The sequence below is a fragment of the Protopterus annectens genome, chromosome 1.part0, assembly GCF_019279795.1.
Source record: "Protopterus annectens isolate FY-2018-M chromosome 1.part0, PAN1.0, whole genome shotgun sequence".
Lineage (NCBI taxonomy): Eukaryota > Metazoa > Chordata > Ceratodontiformes > Protopteridae > Protopterus > Protopterus annectens.
In genome coordinates, this window is record NC_056725.1 from 1,886,416,178 (window position 1) to 1,886,441,363 (window position 25,186).

General features: G+C 38.1%; 1 protein-coding gene across 1 annotated transcript in view; it reads left to right on the forward strand.

The window, feature by feature from the left end:
* The window catches only part of LMBRD2 (LMBR1 domain containing 2), a 1,695,734-nt gene that overhangs the window by 164,178 nt on the left and 1,506,370 nt on the right, over positions 1–25,186 (forward strand). Inside the window, exon 3 of the mRNA XM_044069969.1 lies at positions 10,235–10,365. Coding sequence (XP_043925904.1) covers positions 10,235–10,365 — 131 coding nt within the window. The remainder of the gene's footprint in view (positions 1–10,234; positions 10,366–25,186) is intronic.

The following is a 25,186-nucleotide window of genomic DNA, read 5'->3' on the forward strand; positions in this document are numbered from 1 at the left end:
GTTTATGGCTTTCCCCCTCTGCCTCTCCTCTCGAAGGTTCTGCTAAAGATCAAACAGGACAAGCCAAGGACAATACTGATTGCACCAGATGGGCCACGCCAGCATTGGTACCCCCTCTTGCGCAGTATGATACTGCTGGAGCCATGGCACCTACCTCAGACACCTTCCCTGCTGTCCCAGCAGTCGGGCCAGATTCTGCACCCTCAGCTTTAAACCCTGAACCTTATAGCCTGGCTAATTCCTTGAGCTCTCCAATAGCATCCCTCAGTAAGCAGGTGCTAGATGTAATTCTGGAAGCAAGGAGGCCTTGTACTAGAAAATCTTATGCTGAAAAGTGGAAAAGATACTGTTCCTGGAGCCAGACTCAGGGGATGGGCACAACTGTGCCCAGCTTACCTCATATTCTTCAGTACTTAACAGAAATGCTCCACAAAGGCTTAACCTTCTCGCCAATTAAAATTCATGCCTCTGCCATTTCAGCACATTATAATACTGAATCACCCCTCTTCTCTCACCCCCTGCTAAAGCAATTCCTTAGAGGGGCCAAAAATTTAAGATCCCCCCCAGGCGAGCCCCTACACCAGCCTGAGATCTTAACTTTGTATTGGAAAAGCTCACCCTCCCTCCATTTGAACCAGCTGCAACTTCAGAATTGAAATTCCTTTCTTGGAAAACAGCCTTCCTTATAGCCATTACTTCAGTAATAAGAGTGTCTGAATTACAGGCCCTCATGGCAGTGGAGCCCTTCATTATCTTCCATGCAGACAGGGTTTCCCGCAGGACCAATTCTTCCTTTATGCCCAAGGTGGTGTCTAGTGTGGCCTTAAATCAGTCCATTCATTTGCCTACCTTTTTCCCGAATCCACAAAACAATGGTTAATGAATACTGCACTCTTTGGACGTGCACAGACAACTTAGATTTTATTTGGACAGGACTAAGCCTCTCAGAAAATCTGAACAGCTGCTAGTTGGCTTTGCTGCAGGGGCAGAGGGGAAGGCCATTTCAAAACAAACCATTTCTAAATGGATAGCCCATTGCATTCATTTCTGCTATAAGCACCATGGAAAACTTACCCCATAGGGGATAAAATCACATTCCACCAGGGCTGCATCTACCTCTACAGCCTTCCTCAGAGGAGTCCCTACCTGCGACATCCTAGAAGCTGCTACCTGGAGTTCTGCACATACCTTCACCAAGCATTGCCACATGCCTAATTTTTCTAAATCTAGAGCTGGTTTTGCCACTGCAGTATTGTAGGGCTTAATAGCTGGTCCTAATGCTCTCTAACATCCTCCTCCCTTCCTTATCTTTGGGAATCAACGCAAATGTAATGACTGCAACAGTGAAACACGAAGAGCATAGTACAGTTGTGTACACTTACCATAAATGTAAATGTTCGAGTGTATTCACTGTTGCAGTCCTGGTTACCCTCCTTCCAGCCCCCTGAATTCTCTTGGCTCTACCTTTCCTTCTTGTTTGGTGTATTTGCTTTTTGTTGGAGGTGTAACATAACATATAATTGCTTCCCATTATGGGGGCACCTGACATCTGTGGCAAGAAAAACTGATGTAATGGCATCGGCTGCATGTTTTATACCTCTGACGATCTGACGTCATGGAAGAAGAGACAGCATCCTATGCAGGAATCCAAGACTCTGGTATTCAGGCCAGCTGAGGACTACCTGCAGGCAGATAACCCAAATGTAATGACTGCAACAGTGAATACACTCAAACATCTACATTTATGGTAAGTGTACACAACTGTACTTTTTTTTGTAATGTATAAACCAGTTAATTGGTATTTTTGCTAACTTTTGTTTAATTATAAATAGCATAACTTTTGTTTGCATATCTCCTTGGTGTTTAAGAGTTCATAGATTCATAGATTGTTACTAGGCCAAAAACCCTGAGGGCCTTTCTAAGCCTAGCCAAGTTTTCACAAAAGAATAAAGATGTCCTGTATCCAAGCAGAACATTGAAGGCCAGGCAGGTAAGCTGCCTCTGTCCATTAGGGACATGGGTGCCAGACTCAGTGTAAATTTCCTATTCCCTATCCTCTGGTCTAGGTTGTGCTTAAACTGGGTAAAAGATAAACTCATCTTTACATTGGAGAATGCTAGTGTCTGTAGGGGAGTCGATGATAACCCCCACCTTGCAGTCATCTGCAAACTTGGTCAGCCATAAACCTTCCAACATTTGCTTGCATTTCAGAGAAATAGATGTCAAAAAGGAGTTGGCCCACTAACGAGCCTTGAGGGACTCTGCCAGTGACTGGCCTCTTGTTGGAGGTGGCCTCACCTGTTTTGACCTCCTGGGTCCTGTCAGTAAGCCATTTGGATATCCAGTGGGTGATAAAAGGGTTTATACCTAAATTCGTGAGTTTGTTGATGATGCCTGAGTGGGGTATTGTATCAAAAGCCTTGGTCAGTTAGAGGTAAGCTAATTGGACAGTCTTATTTTCATCCAGCCAAATTGTGATGGGTCTAGTGTTTGCAGGTTACCTATGTCCTCATTGATCATGTCCTTGATGATTCTTTCTATGGCCTTAAGTGTTAGGCTGGTATGGCCTTAAGTGTTAGGCTGGTAAGGCTTATGTGCCTGTAGTTTCCTGGATTAGTGGTTGGACATCCTTTGTGCAGGGAAATGATTGCAGCCATCTTCCATTCCTTGGGTGCACAACCTAACTGAAGGCTGCAGTTGAAAAGTGATTCAAGTGGACCAGAGAGGTGATGTTTCATGATATTTATTTAATACCCTGGGATGTTATCAGGACCCATATATGCAGTGTTTTTGGCCTTGGAAAGTACACTGATGATCTGTTCTATAGTAGTGGTTGGGGGATTGTTGTATGCAGTATTTCCTTTGGACTACTGGGGTGAGTGAGGGGAGAAGTTTGAGCTGAACCTGTCAGCCAAAAGGTTGTCAGTGGCCTCCGGTTTGGTGTGGGTGATGCCATTTACAATAAGTTCTGTGCACTGTCATTGACATTGACAGTAATGCCACAAGAGTGTAGACCACAAAACTTCCTTATGTAAAATAATTGGTTTGGAGCCCAAGTGTTTAAATCAGAACAAAGAAACTTTGAATAACAGACACAATAAACCTTCAATCAGCAATTCCCAACTCAGAAGGGTGTAAGCTACTTCTCCCGCCACAAGAGTGTAGACCACAAACCTTCCTTATATAAGATAACTAGTTTGAAGCCCAATAGCTTAAATGAAAACTAAGAGCCTTAGAATAACAGTTACAATGTAATCAGACTAGTAATAAGCAGTAATAAATACAGCAGAACCAGAATGATAGGAACCATAAGTCTTGTGTGCCTTTAAGTTTATGTGGGAGATACTTGACCTATAAATTACCATGCTGTCCATGCATAGAATGATAGCTAAATACCAGGAGGTCATTGGGTAGTTTATTAATTAATCAAGAGAATAGTAGGGGAGAAAGAACTGTGCCTTGTAGACACTTGAGTCTACTGGGGCTGAGGGATGAAATGCAACCTGATTGAATTTTGAAGTATCTGTTTTATGTAGGAAGAAGTGGAACCAGTTTAGCATCATGTGGTACATCTTGAAATTAAATGGGATTTTAGCAAAAAAAAAAAAAGCACGGTCAATTGAAATTTAAGCTTTTAATAGATCATTTAATAGGGAGCCTGTGAACATACCTTTATTCATGTTCTGAAGTATTTCAGCTCTAAGGGTCCAGATTTCCTTACTGTCTTGAATCCATGTTTGTGACTTGATAAGATCCTGTATGTTTGGATATACTGAGTAGATTGTATAAGCTTTTCAAGGATTTTTTAATAGAATCCTGTAGCCTTATGATTTGTGTAGTTATTCTTTTTTTTTTCCAAAAACATTTTTATTTTGTTTTCATTATAAACATATGCAAATGTACATATAACAAATACAATAAAACAATAACAAAACTATTTACATTCATTCATAATAAACAATCATTTTATGCATGAGAAGTTATTAGTATTTGTTCAAAAGGTTTTCCAATTTTTGCCATGCTATTTTTTTATGAGTAATGTTATGAGTTCTATAACAAATGGTTTGCACTTCTTTTTTACAAACAGCTTTTGCTAAATTAATAAAATCTTTAAACATTAAATCTTGTTTACCTTTCCAGTTCAAAGTAATAACTATTTTGGCAATTACAAGAATTGACCAGAGTAACTGAATATTAGATTTAGGTATTACATTAGGTATAGGAACACTGAATAGGATTAGTGAGTTAGAAATATTACAGTTATAAAACAGTGCAAGAAACTTCTCTGTGTGGAAGATTTTCAGTCCATATATTTCTAGTTAATCACTGTATGTTAATCAGATCAGACAATAGTAGTAGAAGTAGTGAACTTAAACTCGTCTTAAGTCAAAACAAAACAAAAAATAATAATAGAAAATATATAATTGTACAGCATTACTAAGTATTCAAAAGTAATCCAAGTAAGGCAGGCAGTCTGTTTCCAGTCAAAAATCCTTTATTAAGTACACAGACAAGTGATCCAAGTAAAACAAAAATAGAATAATAATTTCCTCACAAGCTTTCTAAATATAAGTGTGTGTGTGTGTGTGTGTGTGTGTGTGTGTGTGTGTGTGTGTGTGTGTATATATATATATATATATATATATATATATATATATATATATATATATATATACTTTTTATCATGCATGGGAGTGGTTTATTGTGCTGTAAAACAAAGTGTTATTGGTACACATGTTAAATTCACATCCCTTCCCCAATCAGTGTGACATTCAAGCTGTTCCTGCCCTACTTGGTAGCTGTCATAATGATATAACCCTTATGTACTTTAAATAAAATTTATAATGATGTGTACCTCTTATTTAACCAGATTATTAAGTCTGTGATTTTATCCAAGACAATATACTACATGGCTGGAATTATATCAACCTTAGTTCATTTGGCGATCAAAAAAAATATATATATATATATATAAATATATACAAATCAATTTCTGTTTTCATAACCTATTGTTAACTAAGATCGCTTTCTTCCTTCTAGACTTCTTCAGGTCTGTGTACAAGAACCCTAAAAACAATCTATAACAATATATATAATTGTATAATTAGTTAGTACTGTTCTTACACATCATTTTGAATAAAGTGGAAAAAAGAAGGAGAACCAAAAAAAAAAATAATAAATAAAAATAAGAAAAAATGTATGTATGGTGATGGAAACAAAATATACACTTAAATTACAACTGATTTAAAACGGTATTTCCATGTACTCTTTACACTGGCACCCAAATATTCTAATACATCATTCTCCCAGTTAAACAGGTTATTCTTTCTTAGGTTTTTGTTGATCTTTTTGTTAATTAGAAATGTTTTGATTTATTATGATTAAATTTATGCCCTGAAATTCTTTCAGACTAGCTTAAGGTATTTATAACATCATGTAAAGAATCATCAATATCACCCAACGTTAACAACATATCATCAGGAAATAATTGTATCTTAGGACAGTAGTCCTTATTAACTTGAAAGCCTTTTGTATTTTGCTTATTTCTGATATATGTATCAAAAGGTTCCATTGAAAGAGCAAACAATAATGGTGACAAAGGACAACCTTGTCTAGTATCTTTGAGGATTTCTAGTGGTGAGCATAGACATGATCTGATTTTCACATAAGCTTGTGCCCCACTATAAATTTTCATTAATAAGTTGACAAAGTCTGAGGAGAATACAAAACCAAACAGAATTCTTTGTAGATAAGACCAAGTAATAGAATCAAAAGCATTTTCTATGTCTAGGCTGATAATAGTTAGTTGTTTTTTGTATTTGCGTGCTATGTCTATTAATGATAGTAATTTAATAATGTTATCTTACACTTTTCTATGAAGAATGAACCCTGTCTGATCATTATATATTAGATTAGGTAATATTTCCTTTATCTTGTTAGCTAATGTTGTTGTTTGTCTTTTGGCTTTTCCCGGTAAGTGGTCGCCACAGCGGAACTCTGGTCCGCTAATGATTGGCAGTAGATTTTTACGAAACGCCGAGGTGCCAGCTCGATGCCCAACCTTTAACGAAGGCACGCCCATTTACGCACGCATGTCTTTCAAACGCTACCCAACCGTGGGGAGGACATGCAGACTCCACACAGAAGCAACTCCCAAGCCCAGCCGAGAATCGAACGGGAGAACCTCTTGCTGTGAGGTAACAACGCTACCGCCGTACCACCGCAGCATATCCTGTTAGCTAATATTGTCATGAAAATTTTATAATCGGTGTTTAGTAATGAAATTGGCCTATATGAATCACAAGATTTGGGGTCTTTACCTTGTTTTAATATGCGGGAGATAATTGAGCATTTCCACGATGGAGGGGTTATACATTTTTTCTTAACCATAGTAAAGGCACTCATCATTTTCTTTATTATATATTCAGGAAAAATCTTATATAGTTCAGGAATTATTCCATCCAGTCCTGGAGCTTTATTATCTTTCAATTTTTTTATTTGCTCTTTCACTTCTGTTAGTGTTATTTGTTTATTTAATATGTTATTTTGTTGCATTGACACCTTAGTAGTTATATTTTCTTGAATAAAAGTATGTATTGCATTACCTGTCTCCAAAGGTGGTGTGTTATTATTTATATCTTTATAGTAGTTTTTGAATACTTCTATTTTGCCCATTAAGTTAGATGTACTCTTAACTGAACCGTCACTTTTATATTTAATCTCATTCATATTTTATTTTATTTTATTTATTTTACATTTGTTGACCGGGATAGTCCGACTGGATGCATGTCCATTTTCAGCGGAGGCCCGGGGAGAAAAGCTCCAAGGGTAAGCAGATACAGCATTACATAATACCAGCATTACATATTACAAACAGACTATTTACAGAGATTACATAAGTAAGCAAGTTAAACAAGTTCCACAGGTTACAGTTAATCCTGAGCGCAAGTCAGGATTAAATTAAATTACACAGTAAACTGGTTAGCGGATTTTTACATATTCTAGAAAGAGTTAGCCAAGCTTGATACATTGACATATCCAGGTAAGAATTTGATTGTTTATTTTTTTGGATCATATCGCTATTTTATGTAGATATTTGAGATTTACAGCATAAGATTGTAATTTCAAATTTTCCAGGTTTATGGCTACCTTATGATTCTGAACGTCTAAGTATTTTTGATTTAACTTAGTCATTTCATCATGTGCTACTTTGTTTGGTTTTGCATCCATTTTTATCTTGTCTATTTTTTTTGCAAGTCTAAAAGTTCTTTGTCCCAGTCTCTCCTTTTTTTAAGGTACCAAGATTTTATTCTACCATATATATAAACTTTAAAGGTGCCCATAGTATCAGTCACGTCACCATTATCATTTGTTTCCATAAACATGTCTATTTCTTTCATTATCCATTCCCTAAAGTCATTTAACTTAGTTATGTAAGCAGGAATTATCTGTAGAAGTCTTAAATCATCTGTATGTGTAGTTAATATAAAGTTTATAGCATTATCGTCCGAAGGTGAACAAGTCATTATAGATACGTCACTTATTTTAGAGTATATATTATTTGATGCAAAGAACTTATCAATGTTTGTTTGTGTACCAAACCGATATGAATAGTGAGTATAGACTAAGGAATAATGTTCTCTTAGACCATGCATATCTTTAAGGTTCATCTGGTTTGTAAAGTCATTTAACTTCTTGGCTTGAGATTTTAGTTTTATTTTACCATTTTTAGAAGTATCATTGCATGATAATAGGCAGTTAAAATCACCCGTTGCTATAATTTCCCCTTTTGCATTTAAAGTAATCAGGTCCAGATATTTGTCAACATATTTAGTACTCAGTCCTGGTATCCAATATGTATTAATCAAATTATAATACTTCCTACTGATTTCCAAAAATAACCATGTTTAGCATCCCATCTTTATCTGAAATTCTATCTATAATTCTTGGCATAGTATAAGTATTTTTCCATAGAATAAGAGTGCCCCTTCTCTTAGTCTTAAAACCTGAATGGTACAGCCATTGAATGAGTATTTTTGTAGATCTTTTTTTAATAGATGGGTTTCCTGCATTTTGATATATTTAAGCAAACCAGCTCTTTTGACATTATTGTTCAAACCAGTAATATTTAATGACAAACATTTATAAGCCATTGACTATAATGTGTATGTTATTACTAACTGAAAGACCTTTCTTCCATGTTGACTTGAAATCTACTGAAAACTTACTTGTCATGGATGCATAATGTGTATTAAGCACTACTTTCAAAAACTGCAAGTTATTTACAAACACATACATGAAACATAAAGTTTCTGGTTTAGTTAAAAACTGTTCATCCGCCACCTCTCCAATACCAAACTACACAAATTATCCATCTCCGCTTAGAATGTAGTATAAAAACAAAAAAGAAAAGCATTATGAAAGCAACTAAAGAAATCTGAATCCATGAAATATACATTAGAATATGAGTGTCCAATATATCTGAAGCTATATGAATATGTCACATATGATAATACACATCAGATCAAAGTATGTATAAACATTAGAAGTTGAAGGTCAAGAAGATCGCCATTATTTCCAAGACTTTTCAAGAAACATCAGATAATTTAACCATTTTGTCAGTCATCCATCAAACATTTTTCATGTAAGAATCTGTTGAATATATATATATATATAACACTTATTACAACATAACTATTATAGTTTGCTGTTATACACACATTATTCATATATGTTAACAATATCTGTGTTGACATCTTTCATCAGAAAGGGGGGAGAGAAAAAAAAGGGGCCTCACGACCCCCTGATTAGTTACTAAAGGTTTAGTTATATAAGTCTGATGTTAATCTGCATAATGAGTTTTCCTTGTGTAGTTATTCTGATTACTTTACTTTAATGGAGCTTGTAATGTTGGTGGAAATGTTCTTTAAGAAGGTTAATTGGAATCATTGAAAGGAGTGGAGAAAGACGCTGTAAAGGTGATAGTGGCTGTGGTGATGGAAGTATGGGACCATTAGAGAGACAAAGTGGGCTACCAGTCAGCTTTAGTGGTAGCCAGCTAGTATGAGCATACAAGCCCTGGAACCAGAAAGGCACAGTGGTGATGTCTTCCTGAAAGCCTGTAAAATATGTTTGAGTGAAATTTGATGGAGAGAGTCAAGCAAACAGTAGATAAGTGTTAGTGTTGCATTCCATTTAACTACACAAGCTCACAGCCTTAGGCTATTGAGTTTGCTTAGCTGCTATTGTACCATGGGCTATACACCCACATTCCAGCCTATATGTCTACCAGATTTTTACATGGGTTTGCTGTTCTAGCTAGAGTTTTTTATGTAGTGTTAAATGTTGGAAAAGCAACAAGATGGCTGCTCTTCCTTGTACCACTATGACATGTTCCAAATGACACTATTATACATGAACCGGTACTTCAGTAGTGAAGCATTTGTACACTAGAATTAAGTTCCTTCTATAAAGAGCCAAATATAGACTCACCTCTGTTAACCTGTCCTTAGAACGAGTCTGCATTCCTATTATTTGTCTAGTAATTTTTTAGCTTCTTTTAATACATTAAATATTACATTTTTATATAATGCTGTCATTCTTTGTGAGTTACTGTAAATACAGGCTGTCTCACAATACTCAAATTAGGAGCCTTATAAGCAACTTAAACAATAAAACACGTACTTATTTTTCCTGTGCACTGTTGTCCTCATAATGTTCCTCAGTATGTTTTAATTTTTTATTAGTATTGAAGAATTGCTATCAAATTTAAGTTAATGGTTTGTGGTAAACCTCATATCCCTAGCTGACTCCTCAATGGACAAGATATGGTGATAGTAGTATAACGATATCATGGGATCATGGCGCCAAATGCACATGACTGCATTTATTAGTACTAACATAAATTAATTGTTTTCAGAGCATTTAGTTGGTGCAACTTGGTAATGTGTATTATCATATGTGACATATTCATATAGCTTCAATGTTAGCTCTCTTTCTGAGCTAACATTGATTTGTACTTGAACTGATAAAGTGGTTTCCATTAGGTACGTGAAATTCATTTTCTTAGATAAATAAAGTAGTCGAAAATATCCACTGGACTAAGTTCATTCACAACCATGTATATAAGATAATTTGATTTGAGTTGTATTAACTGCATTATGGCTCTGTAGATAAGAAATTGTATGAAATACTAACATAAATACTGACTTGCTGCATGTCTCCTTTATTTTAGACTGTGTATAAACACTGTGAAGCAGCTAATTCTGCATCGGTCGCTACAGCTTCTCCACCTTTGTCAAACTCAAGCTTGTCCCCTAGTGCAAAAAATGGAAATGGCACATTATACACTTCTAAAGCTCCAAGGTAAAGTGTACTCCTTTTTTTCATTAGCAGTTGCCAGTGTTTTTTTATTACTTTGATAGAATGGAGAAGTTATGCAGACAGATTTAGGAAAACATTTTAGAGTTTGATGTTGCAGGTATGTGACAGGATTTGAGAAAAGTGTAGTTTCTATAATAGTAAATGAGCAGATGTAATTTAACAGTGTAGACCCATACAAGTGATCTTGTATGCCAGTGTGTGCACTGATGCGTAATAGTATGTGAATAATTATGTGTAGTAAGTGAAATGGACGTTATTAGCTTTTGATTTTAATGAACAACTGGTGTGTTCATTATTAAACATAAACCTCTTATACTTCTTTGATTAGTGAGTCTTGTTATTCATTCTTTCTTATATTTTAAGACCTTTGATCTCTGTGGTCATTAGTGCAGAGAAGCTGGTGCTAGTTATAGTATGCTGCGAAAAGTGATATCGCTGTACACTGTTGGAGAGCTACCCAATGTTTTGCTGTATTCCATTATCAGTCATACAGCTATCTTGAATTCAGCCTCAGTTCTTAAGTATTGTAACACCTCAGTTATTTGTTACCATATCTGCTGAACTGAAGAGTGGTGTAGGGAACACCTATAACTGAATAAATATCGCAATGATTATGATAACTGTTCTGGCTTATGAGTCATAAGTCTTCAATAATGAAGCTCCTATAGCTCAGTCCATGCAACCCTTACAAATATATATGTGCATGTCCATATATACGTATATGCAGTGTGTGTGTGTGTGTGTGTGTGTGTGTGTGTGTGTGTGTGCGCATAAAATTCCAGTTCCAGTGTCACACGTTAATGGGGAGATTAGCAAACAGATAATGAGTTCTTGATTTTACAAATACTTCAGTTACAACCATGTACATACATGTGTGTGTGAGAAATGAGGTATTGCAGGATTGTGGTACAAGGTGGGAATAGCACTGCTACTGAACTGCCATTAAGGTTTGATACTAGATCTGATGTTGTCAATTTTCATTCATTCCTCAACTGTTGGTCTCTGAGCCGATTCAGCTGTTGCTATAGCTTATGGCCACCAAAAAGCTTTCGAGCTCCTCCCTACACATAATGCACCAACCCTTAACATACTCCGATCTTGTTTGCCACTTTCACAAAATAGACGTGGTCATTTGAGCTTATTTTCAGATAAATGTTTTTTGATTGGTTATTTTTTCTATCTATATATTTTTTTCTTACATTTAGTGTATCCTATATATATATATATATATATATATATATATATATATATATATATATATGGGTCTACTTTCATTTCATTGAATTTCATTTCACCCGACCACTTTGCTGAAAACACAAATTACTGAAAACTCATTTCACTAAATCTCATTTCACTGAACTGTAGTTAGTGTATATGACACTGTGTAGAGTTAAAAGGTATATGCCCTTTTCCCCACTGTAGTGCAATCCTGGAGTTAGTATATATAGTTGGGGAATGTGGGAGGGCACAGCCCCCTACTTAGTTTGAGTACATATTGTCTTCTGGAGAGAGTTAGTCATTGGTGTTGTAACTATGCATGTCTATTGTTTAAAATGTATTGTTTTGAAGTTTTTGGTAAAATACAATATAAAATAAACAAGGAGGGGGGCTATGCCCCCCACATCCACCTAACTATATATACTAACTCCAGGATCCCACTAAAGTGGGGAAAAGGGCATGTACCTTTTACTTGCCTTAAAGTACTCTACACAGTGCCATATGTACTAAGTTCAGTTCAGTGAAATGAGTTTTCAGTAATTTGTGTTTTCAGTGATGTGGTCGGGGTGAAATGAAATTCAGTGAAATGAGATTCAACGAAACAAAGTAGATGCATATATATATGTTTATGTATCATATATATATTCATTCATACAGTTCAGTGAAATGAGATTTAGTGAAATGAATTTTCAGTATTTTGAGTTTTCAGCGAAGTGGTCGGGTGAAATGAAATTCAATGAAATAATATGTGTAGATTTTTATGTATTTATATATGTATATAGAAAGTATGTAGAAAGGCACCATCTTTTGACTTAGCTTTTCTGCCTTGCTTCATAGGAATCCCTAGTAGTGTGCTCGCATTCCCCTCAGCAAAAGTTACATCCTGTGTCTTGGCCAACCTCCAATCAACCCAAGGCTGTCTCATTGCCCTGCACTGTGAGACCCTGCGTCGGTGGAACACTAAAGTGTTTTCAGCTACACCATTTTCCCTCAGCAAAAGTTACATCCTGTGTCTTGGCCAACCTCCAATCAACCCAAAGCTGTCTCGTTGCCCTGCACTGTGTGACCCTGCGTCGGTGGAACACTAAAGTGCTTTTAGCTACACTAGTTCCCCTCAGCAAAAGTTACATGCTGTGTCTTGGCCAACCTCCAATCAACCCAAGGCTGTCTTGTTGCCCTGCACTGTGAGACCCTGCGTCGGTGGAACACTAAAGTGCTTTCAGCTACACTAGTGTATGTTAGAGTTGTATTTAATCTGTCCTCCAAACTGAAGACTGTTTCCCCTTTCACTGTACGCGTGTACACTACTGGTCCCCCCCATTTCTCTCTTCCTATAGTACTCCTAGGTAAATTACTTAAAACTACTTTCTCTTGGAAAAAGTTTACCTATGTACCTGCAGCCCATACTTCTTTTGTTTTTCCCTGCAGAAGTGGTGGTCCTTTTCACCACTCTGTACTAGATTAGTAGTATAACATTTGCAGTTATTAGGTAAATACTACACCACACTGACCTGCAATTAACTTAGCTTGGCTTTCCTATTTTCTTTTTAGCAGCTGGCTTAGTCCAGTTTTTCTGACTCTCAACCTTGCATTAATTTGTGTCTATCCCTTCCCCCACCTTGAACCTGCACACCTCCCCACCCACTTCTGCTTAATTACAGAGGTATCAAAAAGCCTGATGTAGAAAGGCACTGTCATACTCCTAAAGTATTTTACATTTAAGTGCATCTGGGAGTTTCCCTCCTTGCTGCAAAGTTAAAGAATAACCTGCTAACCTGAAGACGCCCCTGAAGCTGACTCCTTGCCTGGCTTCATAAAGCTTGTACTCCTAAAATCTTTGTACTTGTATGCTGCAAAATACCTTTTTACTACCTTTCTGTAGTGCCTATAACTGCTTGTTAACCCTCCGGTGTGAGATTTAGTAGCCTACTGCAGACCCAAAGACACTTCCTCCTTCCACCCTTTTGTCCCCTCATCCTATATCTTATCCCTTTGGAATAGCTTCTTGCCTGCCTCCCCCAGCTACTATTACTCCCCTGACCACTAGGTGGCAGTCTTTACCTACACTATATTCTAGCATTAAAACTAACTATCCCTCAGGTCCTACACCCATTCTTTGGCATTTCAGTACAATTCTAATCCCCCTGTCTGCACATGAGAACCTCACTCTCGCTTTACTAAATCATCTACACATATCTGATAAGCTTATATACTCTGCTCCCCAGTTTTCACTTTAGTTACTTCTGTATTACACCAAACACGAAAGACAGCTGATTGTCTTTTGGCTAAACTTACCTTACTGCTCTTGCTGCTCCATTCGCCCTGCGGGCTCACTCTGCTCCCCTACCCTACCCCCAATTCCCACCCACCCCAGGGCACCTCTCCTTATACTGCTTGAAGCCACACCCCCACCGCACATCAACCAATAGCTCGACATATCTCGTTTCATACTCAACCATCTGTTACTAATTTACTCACACCTTCCACTATCCATACTTTCCTCATTAAACAAACCCACCTCATATTTGCCCTTCTTTAACCCTTATTTTCTCATTACTTACATTCCCACATTCTCTCATTATGTCAACCCCTGGCTTACTAAAACTCTCTAATTTCCTCCTCTTGCCCATAATTCTTTCCACTCTACTTCTATCTCATAGCCTCACAGACTATGAATTCCTAAGCTCCTTTCAATTTCAACACTCCTTTAAACAAACTTCCCCTTTCTATCTATCAGCTCACAAACCCACAGTAACATTACATCCTCATCAGCCTACCTTCTCCTACAGTTTCACAGATTAAACCATATTAAGTATTTCCAAACCAGAAAAATAGACCCTATTTTATGTAAACTAGCAAAACTTCCACACAATCCTCAGTACCTACTACTACACGGTGATATTCACCCAAATCCAAGGCCTGGTAATACCTTCCCTGACTCCCATTCTTCCTTCACATCTATTTCCCATACCCCCTCTTCTTTCTCAAACTCTCTTCTCATTGCCCACCTCAGTATTTGTACTTTAAATAACAAAATTACCCAACTTCATGCCTTACTAGACTTACATTCCTTTGACATCCTATGTCTCACAGAAACCTGGCTCAAACCAAGACAATGATATCATCCCTCCAGGTTATAACATCCTTAGAATTGACCGTCCTAACAAAAAGGGTGGGGGGGTAGTGATATTGTTTAAATCTGAACTACAGGTAACCTCACTAAACACAAAACCTCCATCACCTAGCAGTGCTGAAATCTTAATATCTAAGCTCCAAATTAATGCTAATAAATCTATATACATCATTTGCTCTTACATCTCCCCAGGCAACAACATAAGTACTCTTGAAAATATCCTTAACTGGCTTTCCACATCATTCCCACAAGAAACCATTCTCCTTGGAGACTTTAATATTGACTGGAACTGTTGTACTTCTGACATACCTACATCTCACATTAATCTCTATGGCTTCTATCAAACTATCACTGACCTTACCAGAACCCATAAACACAGCAACAGACAAACTACCTTAGACTGAAATCTAGTCAACAATAACCCCTAATCTTACAAAATAGGCATACTTCCTCATGATATTAGTGACCACTCTCTTGCCTTTATAACTAGACAAAAGATCACCATTCTCACTCAACTAAACTTTAGAGCCACCCGGAACAAAAAGAACCTGAACCTAGGTAACTTTCAAGCAGAGCTAAAGGCCTGCAATTGGTCACCCCTAAAATATATACCTCTTAATGAACCAGTCTCTTTTTTTAACAATACATTTCTAAAAATCCTTGAGCACCATGCCCCCTCTCGTCCTGTTAAAATTAGGAACAAACCTGCTCCCTGGCTCTCAAATGAGACAAGGCAAAACATGAGACTGAGAAATAAAATCTGGAATATATGGAGAAGCACCAAAGACCCTATTGATCATTTAAACTTTAGACAGCTCAGGAATGCCACTACAAAATCAATATTCCTAGATAAAAAACTATTACCTTAAATTCCAACAAACCCAATATTTAAACCCACAAAAATTCTGGTCAGGATTAAATAAATTACTCCATCCTGGACAAGCCAAAACACATACCCCTCTAACTTGACTCATAAGTCTTCCAACCAAATTGCTGATATTTTTAACAGATTTTTTTTCAGAAACTGTTCAATCTTTAGCAAATACCTTACCACCTGTTACCACCACTGCCTCATCCATGCCAACCACTGCCTCATCCTTGCCAACCACCCTACCCCAAGTATTACAACTGCAGCCTGTCCCAACATCTCTCATACATTCCCTACTTCTTAAGCTTAAACAATGCTTTCCATCAGCTGACCTCCTCCCAGCTGAATACCTTCAAATGGCAGCTGGAGTGCTTGCCTATCCTGTTTCCATCTTAATTAACAGAATCATTACAGAAAGTTCCATCCCATCCCTCTGGAAAGTCTCATATATTATCCCACTGCGTAATGGTGGGAACTCAAATGAACTCTCAAACTCTCAAAAATTATGGAGAGATGTATTCACCATCAGCTACTTGATCTTCTCCTCCAAAACCACCTGCTAGTTGACTGCCAGCATGGTATTAGGCCTTTCCATAGTACTGCAACTGCTCTACTATCTATTTCTGACTGCATTAATAAAAATCGTAACAACAGCTTACTGTCCTCAGCCCTCTTTATTGACCCCTCAAAAGCATTTGATATGGTTAATCATCGGTTACTGTTAAACTCACTCAAATCACTTTCTCTAGATACCCAGACAGTTAATTGGTTCAAGTCATATCTAGGAAATAGACTACAAGCAGTGCTCTGGGAAAATAAACTATCTACTCGCCTCCCTATAACTCTTGGAGTCCCACAAGGCTCTATTCTGGGACCCTTCCTCTTCACTATTTTCATAAATGATCTGAAAATCTCCCTTCCACAAACCACCTGCATACAATATGCCGACGACTTGACATTAATATGTTCAGCCTCCTCGCCTGCTGGACTTCAAGCAGTATTTAGCTTAGTTGAAAACTGGTTCCATCAACGCTGTCTCCTCCTTAACCCCAAAAAAACTAAATTGGTACTATTCTCTCCCACTCAGAAGTCTCCTGCTATCAACTTCACAATTACATCTAATAATGGTACTGTAATAGCTCCGGACACAATCACCAAACTTTTATGTGTAACAATTGATCATAATCTAAACTTCGACACACATATCAACCTAACCATTAAATCAGTTAATTAAAAACTTGTTTTCCTCTACAGACTTAAACCGTATCTCACACCTCTAGCTAGGACTACTATTGCCCAAACTCACTTAATCTCCACCCTTCTCTATGCATCCCCAATCTATACTAACTTATCCAAAAATAATCTTCATAAGTTGGAAACATCCTATAATAACATAGCTAGATTTGCCACTGGTGCTCCTTTTCGATCCCACCACTGCCAAAATTTTAAATTGCTAGGATGGCTGGAATTGCAAAGTCAGATTATTTTCCAGCAACTTACTACTATACACAAGATCTTACACCACCCCACAGATACACCCATATTCTCTACCCTTATCTGCCCATATAAAAATCTAACAACCCTTTAATCAGCTAATATGGTACTAGTAGCTACCCTGAAGTCCAACAACAAATCTGGAGATAGCTTGTTCTCAAACTCTATTGGTAACTCTTGGAACACTCTTCTAACTGAACTAACAGCCCTTTCTTCTACTCCACTTTTCAAGAAGCAATTAAGAATCTTCCTTAAAGCCCAATGGCTTTGCCCATGCACAAATCCTGACTGACACTTTCTCCCCTAGCAGGACCATTCTTTACTATCTATCTTTAACATGATATTTCAGGTGCTTTGATATTCTCTATTAATTCCTACTGTAGTAGCTCACCTCCTAAGGTTTGGTAAACTTTATAAACAATGTTAAAAAAAAAAAGTTTTATTAATCCTTTTACTCAAAATTTTTAACTTATTTAGTCGAGTATGTTACTGTAGCAGTACTGTATAAATGTTCCTGTATTTGAAATGTTTTACCTGTCTGACCTTATCTGTATTGTATATGTCAAGATTTCTGTCTTGTAAATTGTCTTAATGTGGAGCTTTTCTCCCTGGGCCTCCGCTGAAAATGGACATACATCCAGTCGGACTGTCCCGGTCAACAAATGTAAAATAAAAGTAAATATATATATGTGTATGTATGTATATATACCATTGCTCGTATTTCCCCTTTTTTCTATTTAACTTCTGTATTTAACCTTTCATTGCACTTTTCAGTGAACTCTTACGTACCATTGTTGGTACTATTTTCCTCCCTTGCCCATATTATTTGTTCTTAGTTTAAAAAAAAATTACTCCTTCTCTTCAATGATGTCCGAAAAAGGCCCTTCAGCATTTAAGAAGTGTAAAAAATTGTGGTCATAAGCTTCCACTCTCAGACACACATGAGTTATGTGTGTATTGCCTGGCACCAGACCACCTGAACATAGATTGTGCTATTTGTAATAAGTTTAATCCGCAAGCTGTAACAGATCATAAGAATAAGCTCATATTGCAAGGGTTGTTACATTCTGTTTTTTCGGAAGCTATTAGTGGGCCTCAACTCCCTAAAACTACTTCCATGGAGGCCAGTGGCAGATTTATGTACCGGTGTTCGCTACCCCCTTTTTGAAGCTGTTCAGAACTCCATTAAAAAAATGTTATTTTGTTGAAATCGGAAAATGTGCCATCAAAATGGAGGCTAGAGCAGGCATACACTATGTACACTATAGCCAGCCAACGGGTAGCCAAAAAAAAAAATGGTGGTTCACTTTTCTGCTTGCTGCCTGCTGTGCTTAGGTCAGGGGTGATGACTGGTGCAATGGCAACAATTGTTATTTGCTGCAGGTGTATTTTGGCGGGCTGCTTGTTAAATACAGCTGCAGTTGACGACTCCTCCCTTTTTCTTCTCCTGGTTTAGCAGCTGCTGAGCCAAGTGAGCAAGCGTGCCGTGACTGCGTGAGTGACCGAGTGTTCTGTTAGTTGGCTTGCTGAGTTTTTTTTTCTTGTCCTTGTTAAATTATGTTACTTGGAGTATAGTAAAGTCTCCGTAATCCCAAGAGGATGCTGTTGCATGATCTCTAACTCTCCTCTCATGTCCAGGTCTACTGATTCTATGCATTTGGGAACAAATTATATATGGTAGGATGGAGCTTGATGGCTGTGTGAGTACTGGGCTATGTGTGAAAATGATGTAAAAGAACAAGTTACTAGGAAGAAGGCTGTCAGTCAAGTAGCGGGGAGTCTTGGTGTGATGTTTAGCAGCAATAAAAGGATCTATGCAAAATCTGTGTAAGTGTTTATGTTTGACCTTTGAAAATTATTAGAATGTATTGGTTTCACAAAGGAGAACAGTTCATTTGGATTGCAATTCACTGTTAATACATTTGATTAATCTTTTTACAAATTACATTCCTAAGCAAATTGTTGTATTAAAAGATGACACACAAGTTTAATTTGCATAGATACCAAAATTTGCAAACTGGAATCATTGACTTATTAGTTGGCTGGTTGGATGGCTTGCTGACTGAATCAAGGGAAATATTTAAATAATCGTAGTGTGAAATATTGAATTCTGATCAGGGATAAAATAGATGCATCACAATATTGGGTAGTCAAACTGCACATTATGGGATTTACCAGGGTACCACTATCAGGACTGAAAATTTTTACCTTGTTTAGTCCATATGCTATCATGAGGTGATTATTTAAAGGAGCATGGCTCAGTGGGCCAAAGATAAAATTTTCCTTTAAGAAACATTAATTTGGGATATTTATAAAGTGATTAAGGAATTTTATACTTCAAGGGCGATTTTGATCCGAGTCTGAAATCATGGTGCTGAAGATGCTATGATTAAGTCTTTTTTCACAGACCCAACTGATTGAACCATCTGTTTAGTACATGAAATAGTAAAGGAGTTGATGTGCTGATCCAACATTCTACTAATGTAACACTTGCAGTATCGGATGGCATGTACATTATGATAGTTATTAGAGATAAGTAGCTCAGAACACTAACACACAAGAAGAAAGCATGATAAAGGAACTTGCCAAGTAAACAGTGAGTGAGAATAAACGCTATACAGATCCAAGCATTAAAAATGTGTGCATATCATAAAGGCTTAATCAGGAGACTGTCTGTGCTGACCTACTGCAGCATTTCCAATTTCCCGCAATTTGCCTCCCAAAAAATCTAAGAGAATTAGTCAAAGAAATAAGAGAATTTGTGACTGTTGATCATTGCTGTACTTAGAAATTCATAAAACAGTAAATCAAAGAATGTTTTTAATAATTATTAGAATTGTAATGATCTGAAATTGTGAAAGCAGGATAAAATACATGTATAAATTAAAAACTTGATCAGTTGCAACCACACTGGATTTGAGTCCTGAAGTGTAAGCTGCTGGTTATTTTTTTTCCCCTTGCTGGGCTGCTGCAAGCAAGTGCAAGAATGTGAATGAATAAGCAAAAAAAAAAAAAAATTGTTTGTAGTGTGTATGAGTGTGTACTATATTTATTGTGCGTGTGAAATTCTAGGATCCCTTCAAGAGTAAGGGCAGTAAGTTCAGGAATATAACTTGGGGCTATAATTGACTCTCCGGCTGACACAGACATCCTCCAAAAGGGTATCACTGAGACGGATACCTGGTGTCAAAATCATGGCCTCACGCTAAATGTCAAAAAGTGCATAGTCATCCCCTTTGGAAAAAACAAAGTACCCACAAACTACCACATAGGTGGTAGTCCCCTAAATACGGAAGATGTAATAAGGGATCTGGGGACCGAAGTAGATAGTAATCTGTCCTTTGATAAGCACATTGCCAAAGTGGTTAGAAAATCCTTCTATGTGGTCCTCCTAATCACAAAAGGGTTTGCATCCAGATCAAAAGAGGTCATTGTGCCCCTCTACTCATCACTCATCAGACCCATCATAGAGTACAATGCCCCATTTGGGATGTACCTTACAAGACACCTGCAACAGCTGGAAAGACCACAGAAGTACCTCACCAAGAAACTCCAGCTGTACTCGGTTGCATACCACCTACTCAGAGGTGATCTCTGCCTGACATACAAGGCCATGTCCAACCCAGAACTGATGGACATGCTCCACCTAAAGAAAACCATTCCCCTCGAGCCACACACTCTAGGGATCTAAACTTCACCACAGCAATAAATAGGATGTGCTGGAGGGATAGATTCCTGTCCCAGAGACTTCCCATGCTTTGGAACAAGATTCCAATCTACATTAGGCAGAGCTCCTCACTGACACTCTTCAAGAGAAACCTTGATGAGTGGATGGGAAACAGAAAGTTTACCCCAGGGATCACTTCAGTAGCTCTGCTGGACAGAGGCACAGGGAACTAATCTAAGGGGGCAGCAAAAGCCAACACATTCTGGCTAAGCTTATAAATGCCTTTGGGCAGATAGCCTAGTACCTACCTATGAACCTATAAGCAAAGCATACTTCTATCTTCTAGAGCAATAAATCTGGACAAAGCCTAAAATGGGGAGACAAAGGTTGAAAAACAGGGACAGATTTTAAATATTGCTTTTATCAACTTAGAAAGTTGCTAGAATAACAGGATTTGTGTTAGCATGTATTTTCTGAAGGATATAAAGTCTGAAACTCAAACATATGTCACTATTTAGTGACTTCAGTCCTCAGCTGCAGAAATGAGGAACAAATCAAAGATATGAGGCAAAGATTTGGACATTCCTTCCCTCTTACTGTAAGGCGTGAAATCTGAACAAAGCCAAATATAATGGGGGCAACCCCCCCCCCAAAAAAAAAAATAAGGGCTAGATTTTAAATATTGCTCTTATCACCTTGGAAAATTACTAGAAATAACACAACTTATTTTACATGCATTTTATGAAGGATATAAAGTCTGAAACTCAAATGTATGTCACTGCTTTGTGACTTCAGTCCTCCGTTAGTTGCTAGAAACCTGTAATAGGGAGCAGACCAAAGATACGAGGCAAAGATCTGGACATTCTGCAAATATCTGGAAAGTTGAGAGGTATAGATCCCTCCATATCAGATGCTGGGCTTTGGCAGGTGCTGATAAATCAAAAACTAAGCATGTGAATCTCCCACAAAATGTTCTGAAAGATGAATATTTAATACAGTATACAGTGGTTGAAAGTGTAGATTAATTTAAGGACCTGGGTATATGGGTAGATACAGCTTTGAGTTTTTTCTGATAATATCAACCAATTGTTTAATAATTCTAGAACTATAGGTCGTATAAAAAGATTTATAAAGTCTAGGAAGTCAGAAATGAAGTCATTTTTGTTGGTTAACTTGAACATGTAAGTCATTTGGAAACCTTATAGGAAAAAGAAATCATATGGAAACCTTGTAGGAAATCAAGCATGAGAAAATAGGAAAGAGTCAGTGGAAATATGCAAAGAGTATCCATGGATGTGAAAATTTAAGTTTGCTTCATTGGTAAAAGGTACAGGGTTTGATTCTGATCTCAGCTTATTGTCAAGGCTTAGCTTGGTATTCACCTATGAAACTATAAGACTGAAGTAGGCGACCTTGTACAGTGAAACATATATTTAGAGGAGACCGTAATCAGGTGTACATATCATTTAGAGACGACTACCTCTGGAAGTATTTGTGATTATCAAATAGTAGTAGAAAATCATCAGGCAACCAGTGCAGAAGATTCTATAACAATGAGAAGTATGCTAATTTTGTCTCTGACAGAGCAGCTGATGCCTGGAATGGACTACCACATTACATTAAAGCAAGCACTAGTTTAGATATGTTTAAGAACATCCTGGACACTCATTATGAGATCAGCTGTTTTGCTATATTGGCAGGCTAGAAGGGCAGTATTGCTCCTTCTTGAAATATTTGTATCCAAGAGCACTTTTCAGTCATTTTTTTCTGTTACGGAATATTTAATCTTGCATAATATCCAGTGAATAAAATGCAGGGGAGGGGGGCAAACATGATTTTGTAGTATTTGAATGGTATTAACAGGATTGCAGCCAAATCACTGTGTAACCTTTTACTGTTAGCTGTGGTAGGTGAATTCATGATTGTAATGTGATTGCATTTCTTTTGGTGTGCTGATCATGTAGTGGTTAACTTCAGGTCATTTAGAGACATCTCTGGTTGATGTTCATCGTGTTTCACTGATGCAGTTATTACACTTGGGTTATCCTGCTGGCAGGCTACCTGCAGTCGGCCTGAATTCCAAAGTCCTGGTCTGGCGTCGGTTGCTGTCGCCTCTTCCCTGATGTCAGAGCACCAGGGGTATAAAAGATGCAGCCGACGCCATTTTCTTCAGTCTTTCTTGCCGCGCGGTGCCCGAAGCAAAAGCAGTTCGCAAGTGCCGGTCGGCCAACTCCTGAGATTTTCTAAATTGAATTTCAGATCTGAAGTCTTCTATAAAGTTAAGTACCCCGTTGGGGAAACTTTTTTCTTGCTCCAGACCAATGTCAGAAAAAGTTAACAATTGTATTTCTTGTTGGAAGCAAATACCTCATAAGGATTTTCATTCTTACTGTATTCCTTGCCTAGGCCCTGACCATGACTTTGCTAGTTGTCGGTTTTGTGCTAGATTTAACCAACACACTATTAAGTGTCGGTACCGAAGGTTTAACTACATAATGCCGTCGGAACAGCTGACGACCGGAGTTCATAAAAAGCGCAAGGAAAAAGAAAAAGACAGGCATCCAAGGTCCAAAACCGACGACGAAACCTCTTCTGGGCCAGTCGCCGATTCTCAGTGAGGCGCTTTTGCAGCCCCTGACACCCGCTAGCTCAGAGCCACAGGCCGCCTCCAACTCCCACGTTGAGACAACTAGGCCTCTGGATACTCAAGGTATTGGGCCTTCGGAAACTAATCCCTCAGATGGGTCCAGAGCCGCTGAGCAGGCATTGGCTTCTGAGGGTGTTTTCAGACCTACACAGCTTTATATCAAGCCAACTTCAGCTTCCAAGACAAAGTCTAAAACAGTTTTAAAGACAAGGAAACAAGTACAGCATTCTCCAGGACAGACTTCCATGCCTAATTAACAAATGCTCAAAATGGCCGAAGACCTAATTACTTTGATCAGGGGTTCCCATCCCCCTCCTCTTAAGAGGCCTAGGCAAGACACTGAATATGATTCCTCTGATCAGGTTTCCATTTCCTTTAACTCCTCTTCAGAACAGGGATACTCTATTCCTCCCTATGAGGATTCTGATGCTGAAGAATCTATTCCTTCAGCTTCTCTTCTTGAGGATTACTCATTTGGGGAAACCCTGTACACCATGAAGGGAGCATTTCCACTGGGAGAGCCAAGATTACTCAGATTCTAAGAAAAGGCTCAGAGACTTTCTTTTACTACCTCAGCACAGACCCCTCTTGCTATTCCACCTGTTCTAGACATTGTAGATGATGTATTTTCAGAGTCAGGCCTGTCTCCTGACTCTTTACCCCCTGCACCGGTTAAGCCAGACAGATACTACAGGGTTCCAGATTCCCACAAATTTCTGAATAAAAACCCTGCTGCTGACCCAGAAACTGTATCTCAGGGTCCCAAAGGGGTCAACGCTTCCACTGTGAAAAACCCTGTTCCCTCTGATAGGGATTCTAGGGCACTGGACAGATGGGAGAAAAAAGTTTACACTTCTGCTACCTTGGCTGTAAGGGCTTTAAATTGTCAGTTTCATATGCTTAAATATCAGCAATATTTAATGTCACTGCTAAAACAGAAAATGTTGACAAATTCTGAATGTGCAGATAACAAGGAAATGCAGGATTTATTGCATGCAGCTGAACAAGTGGGAAAACATACTTTGCAATGTGGTTTTGATTCACTGGAGGCCTCTTGCAGGGCCGCTGTTATGGGTACTGTCATTAGAAGGCATACTTGGCTAAAGGAACAAAATCTGCCTGATCATGTTAAAGCAAAATTATTGGATGCTCCTTTACAGCATGATACTTTGTTTGGTGTTAAGGCAGAAGAGGTGTTGAAGAAAATGGAGGATAAAGCAAAATCTATGCAGACAGTTAAGGATTTCTTACAGGTTCAACCACCCAGATTTAGCAGGAACTGGACTTCAAAGAATTGGTCCTTTCCAGTGTCAGACAGGCCGCAAGGAGGCAGATACAGATGCCCTAGAGGCAGATCCCAGCCCCAAGGCTCATACAGGCCTAAACAATGGGGTGCTTCTACCGCCAAAAGCGGAGAAGACAAATCACAGTCAGCCATATAGAAAACAGTCTCAATGACTTTCCTCTGCCAATGTCAAGCACTTATCTTTTGGCAGCTCCCTTAGGGGGAAAACTAGCACTTTTTTCGCAAAATTGGCATATAATCACCCAGGACAAATGGGTCTTGAATATAGTGTCCCGGGGCTACAGGTTCCACTTTCACACCCTGCCAAAGGCAAAAGGTATGCCAGACCTGCCACAAAATCAGTGGGCAGAGGCACAAAAACAAGTTACATCCCTCATGGACATGAGGGCCATTCAGCGAGTACCACAGCAAGAGCAGGGACAAGGATTTTACTCAAGACTTTTCCTGGTACCCAGAAAGGACAAAGCCTG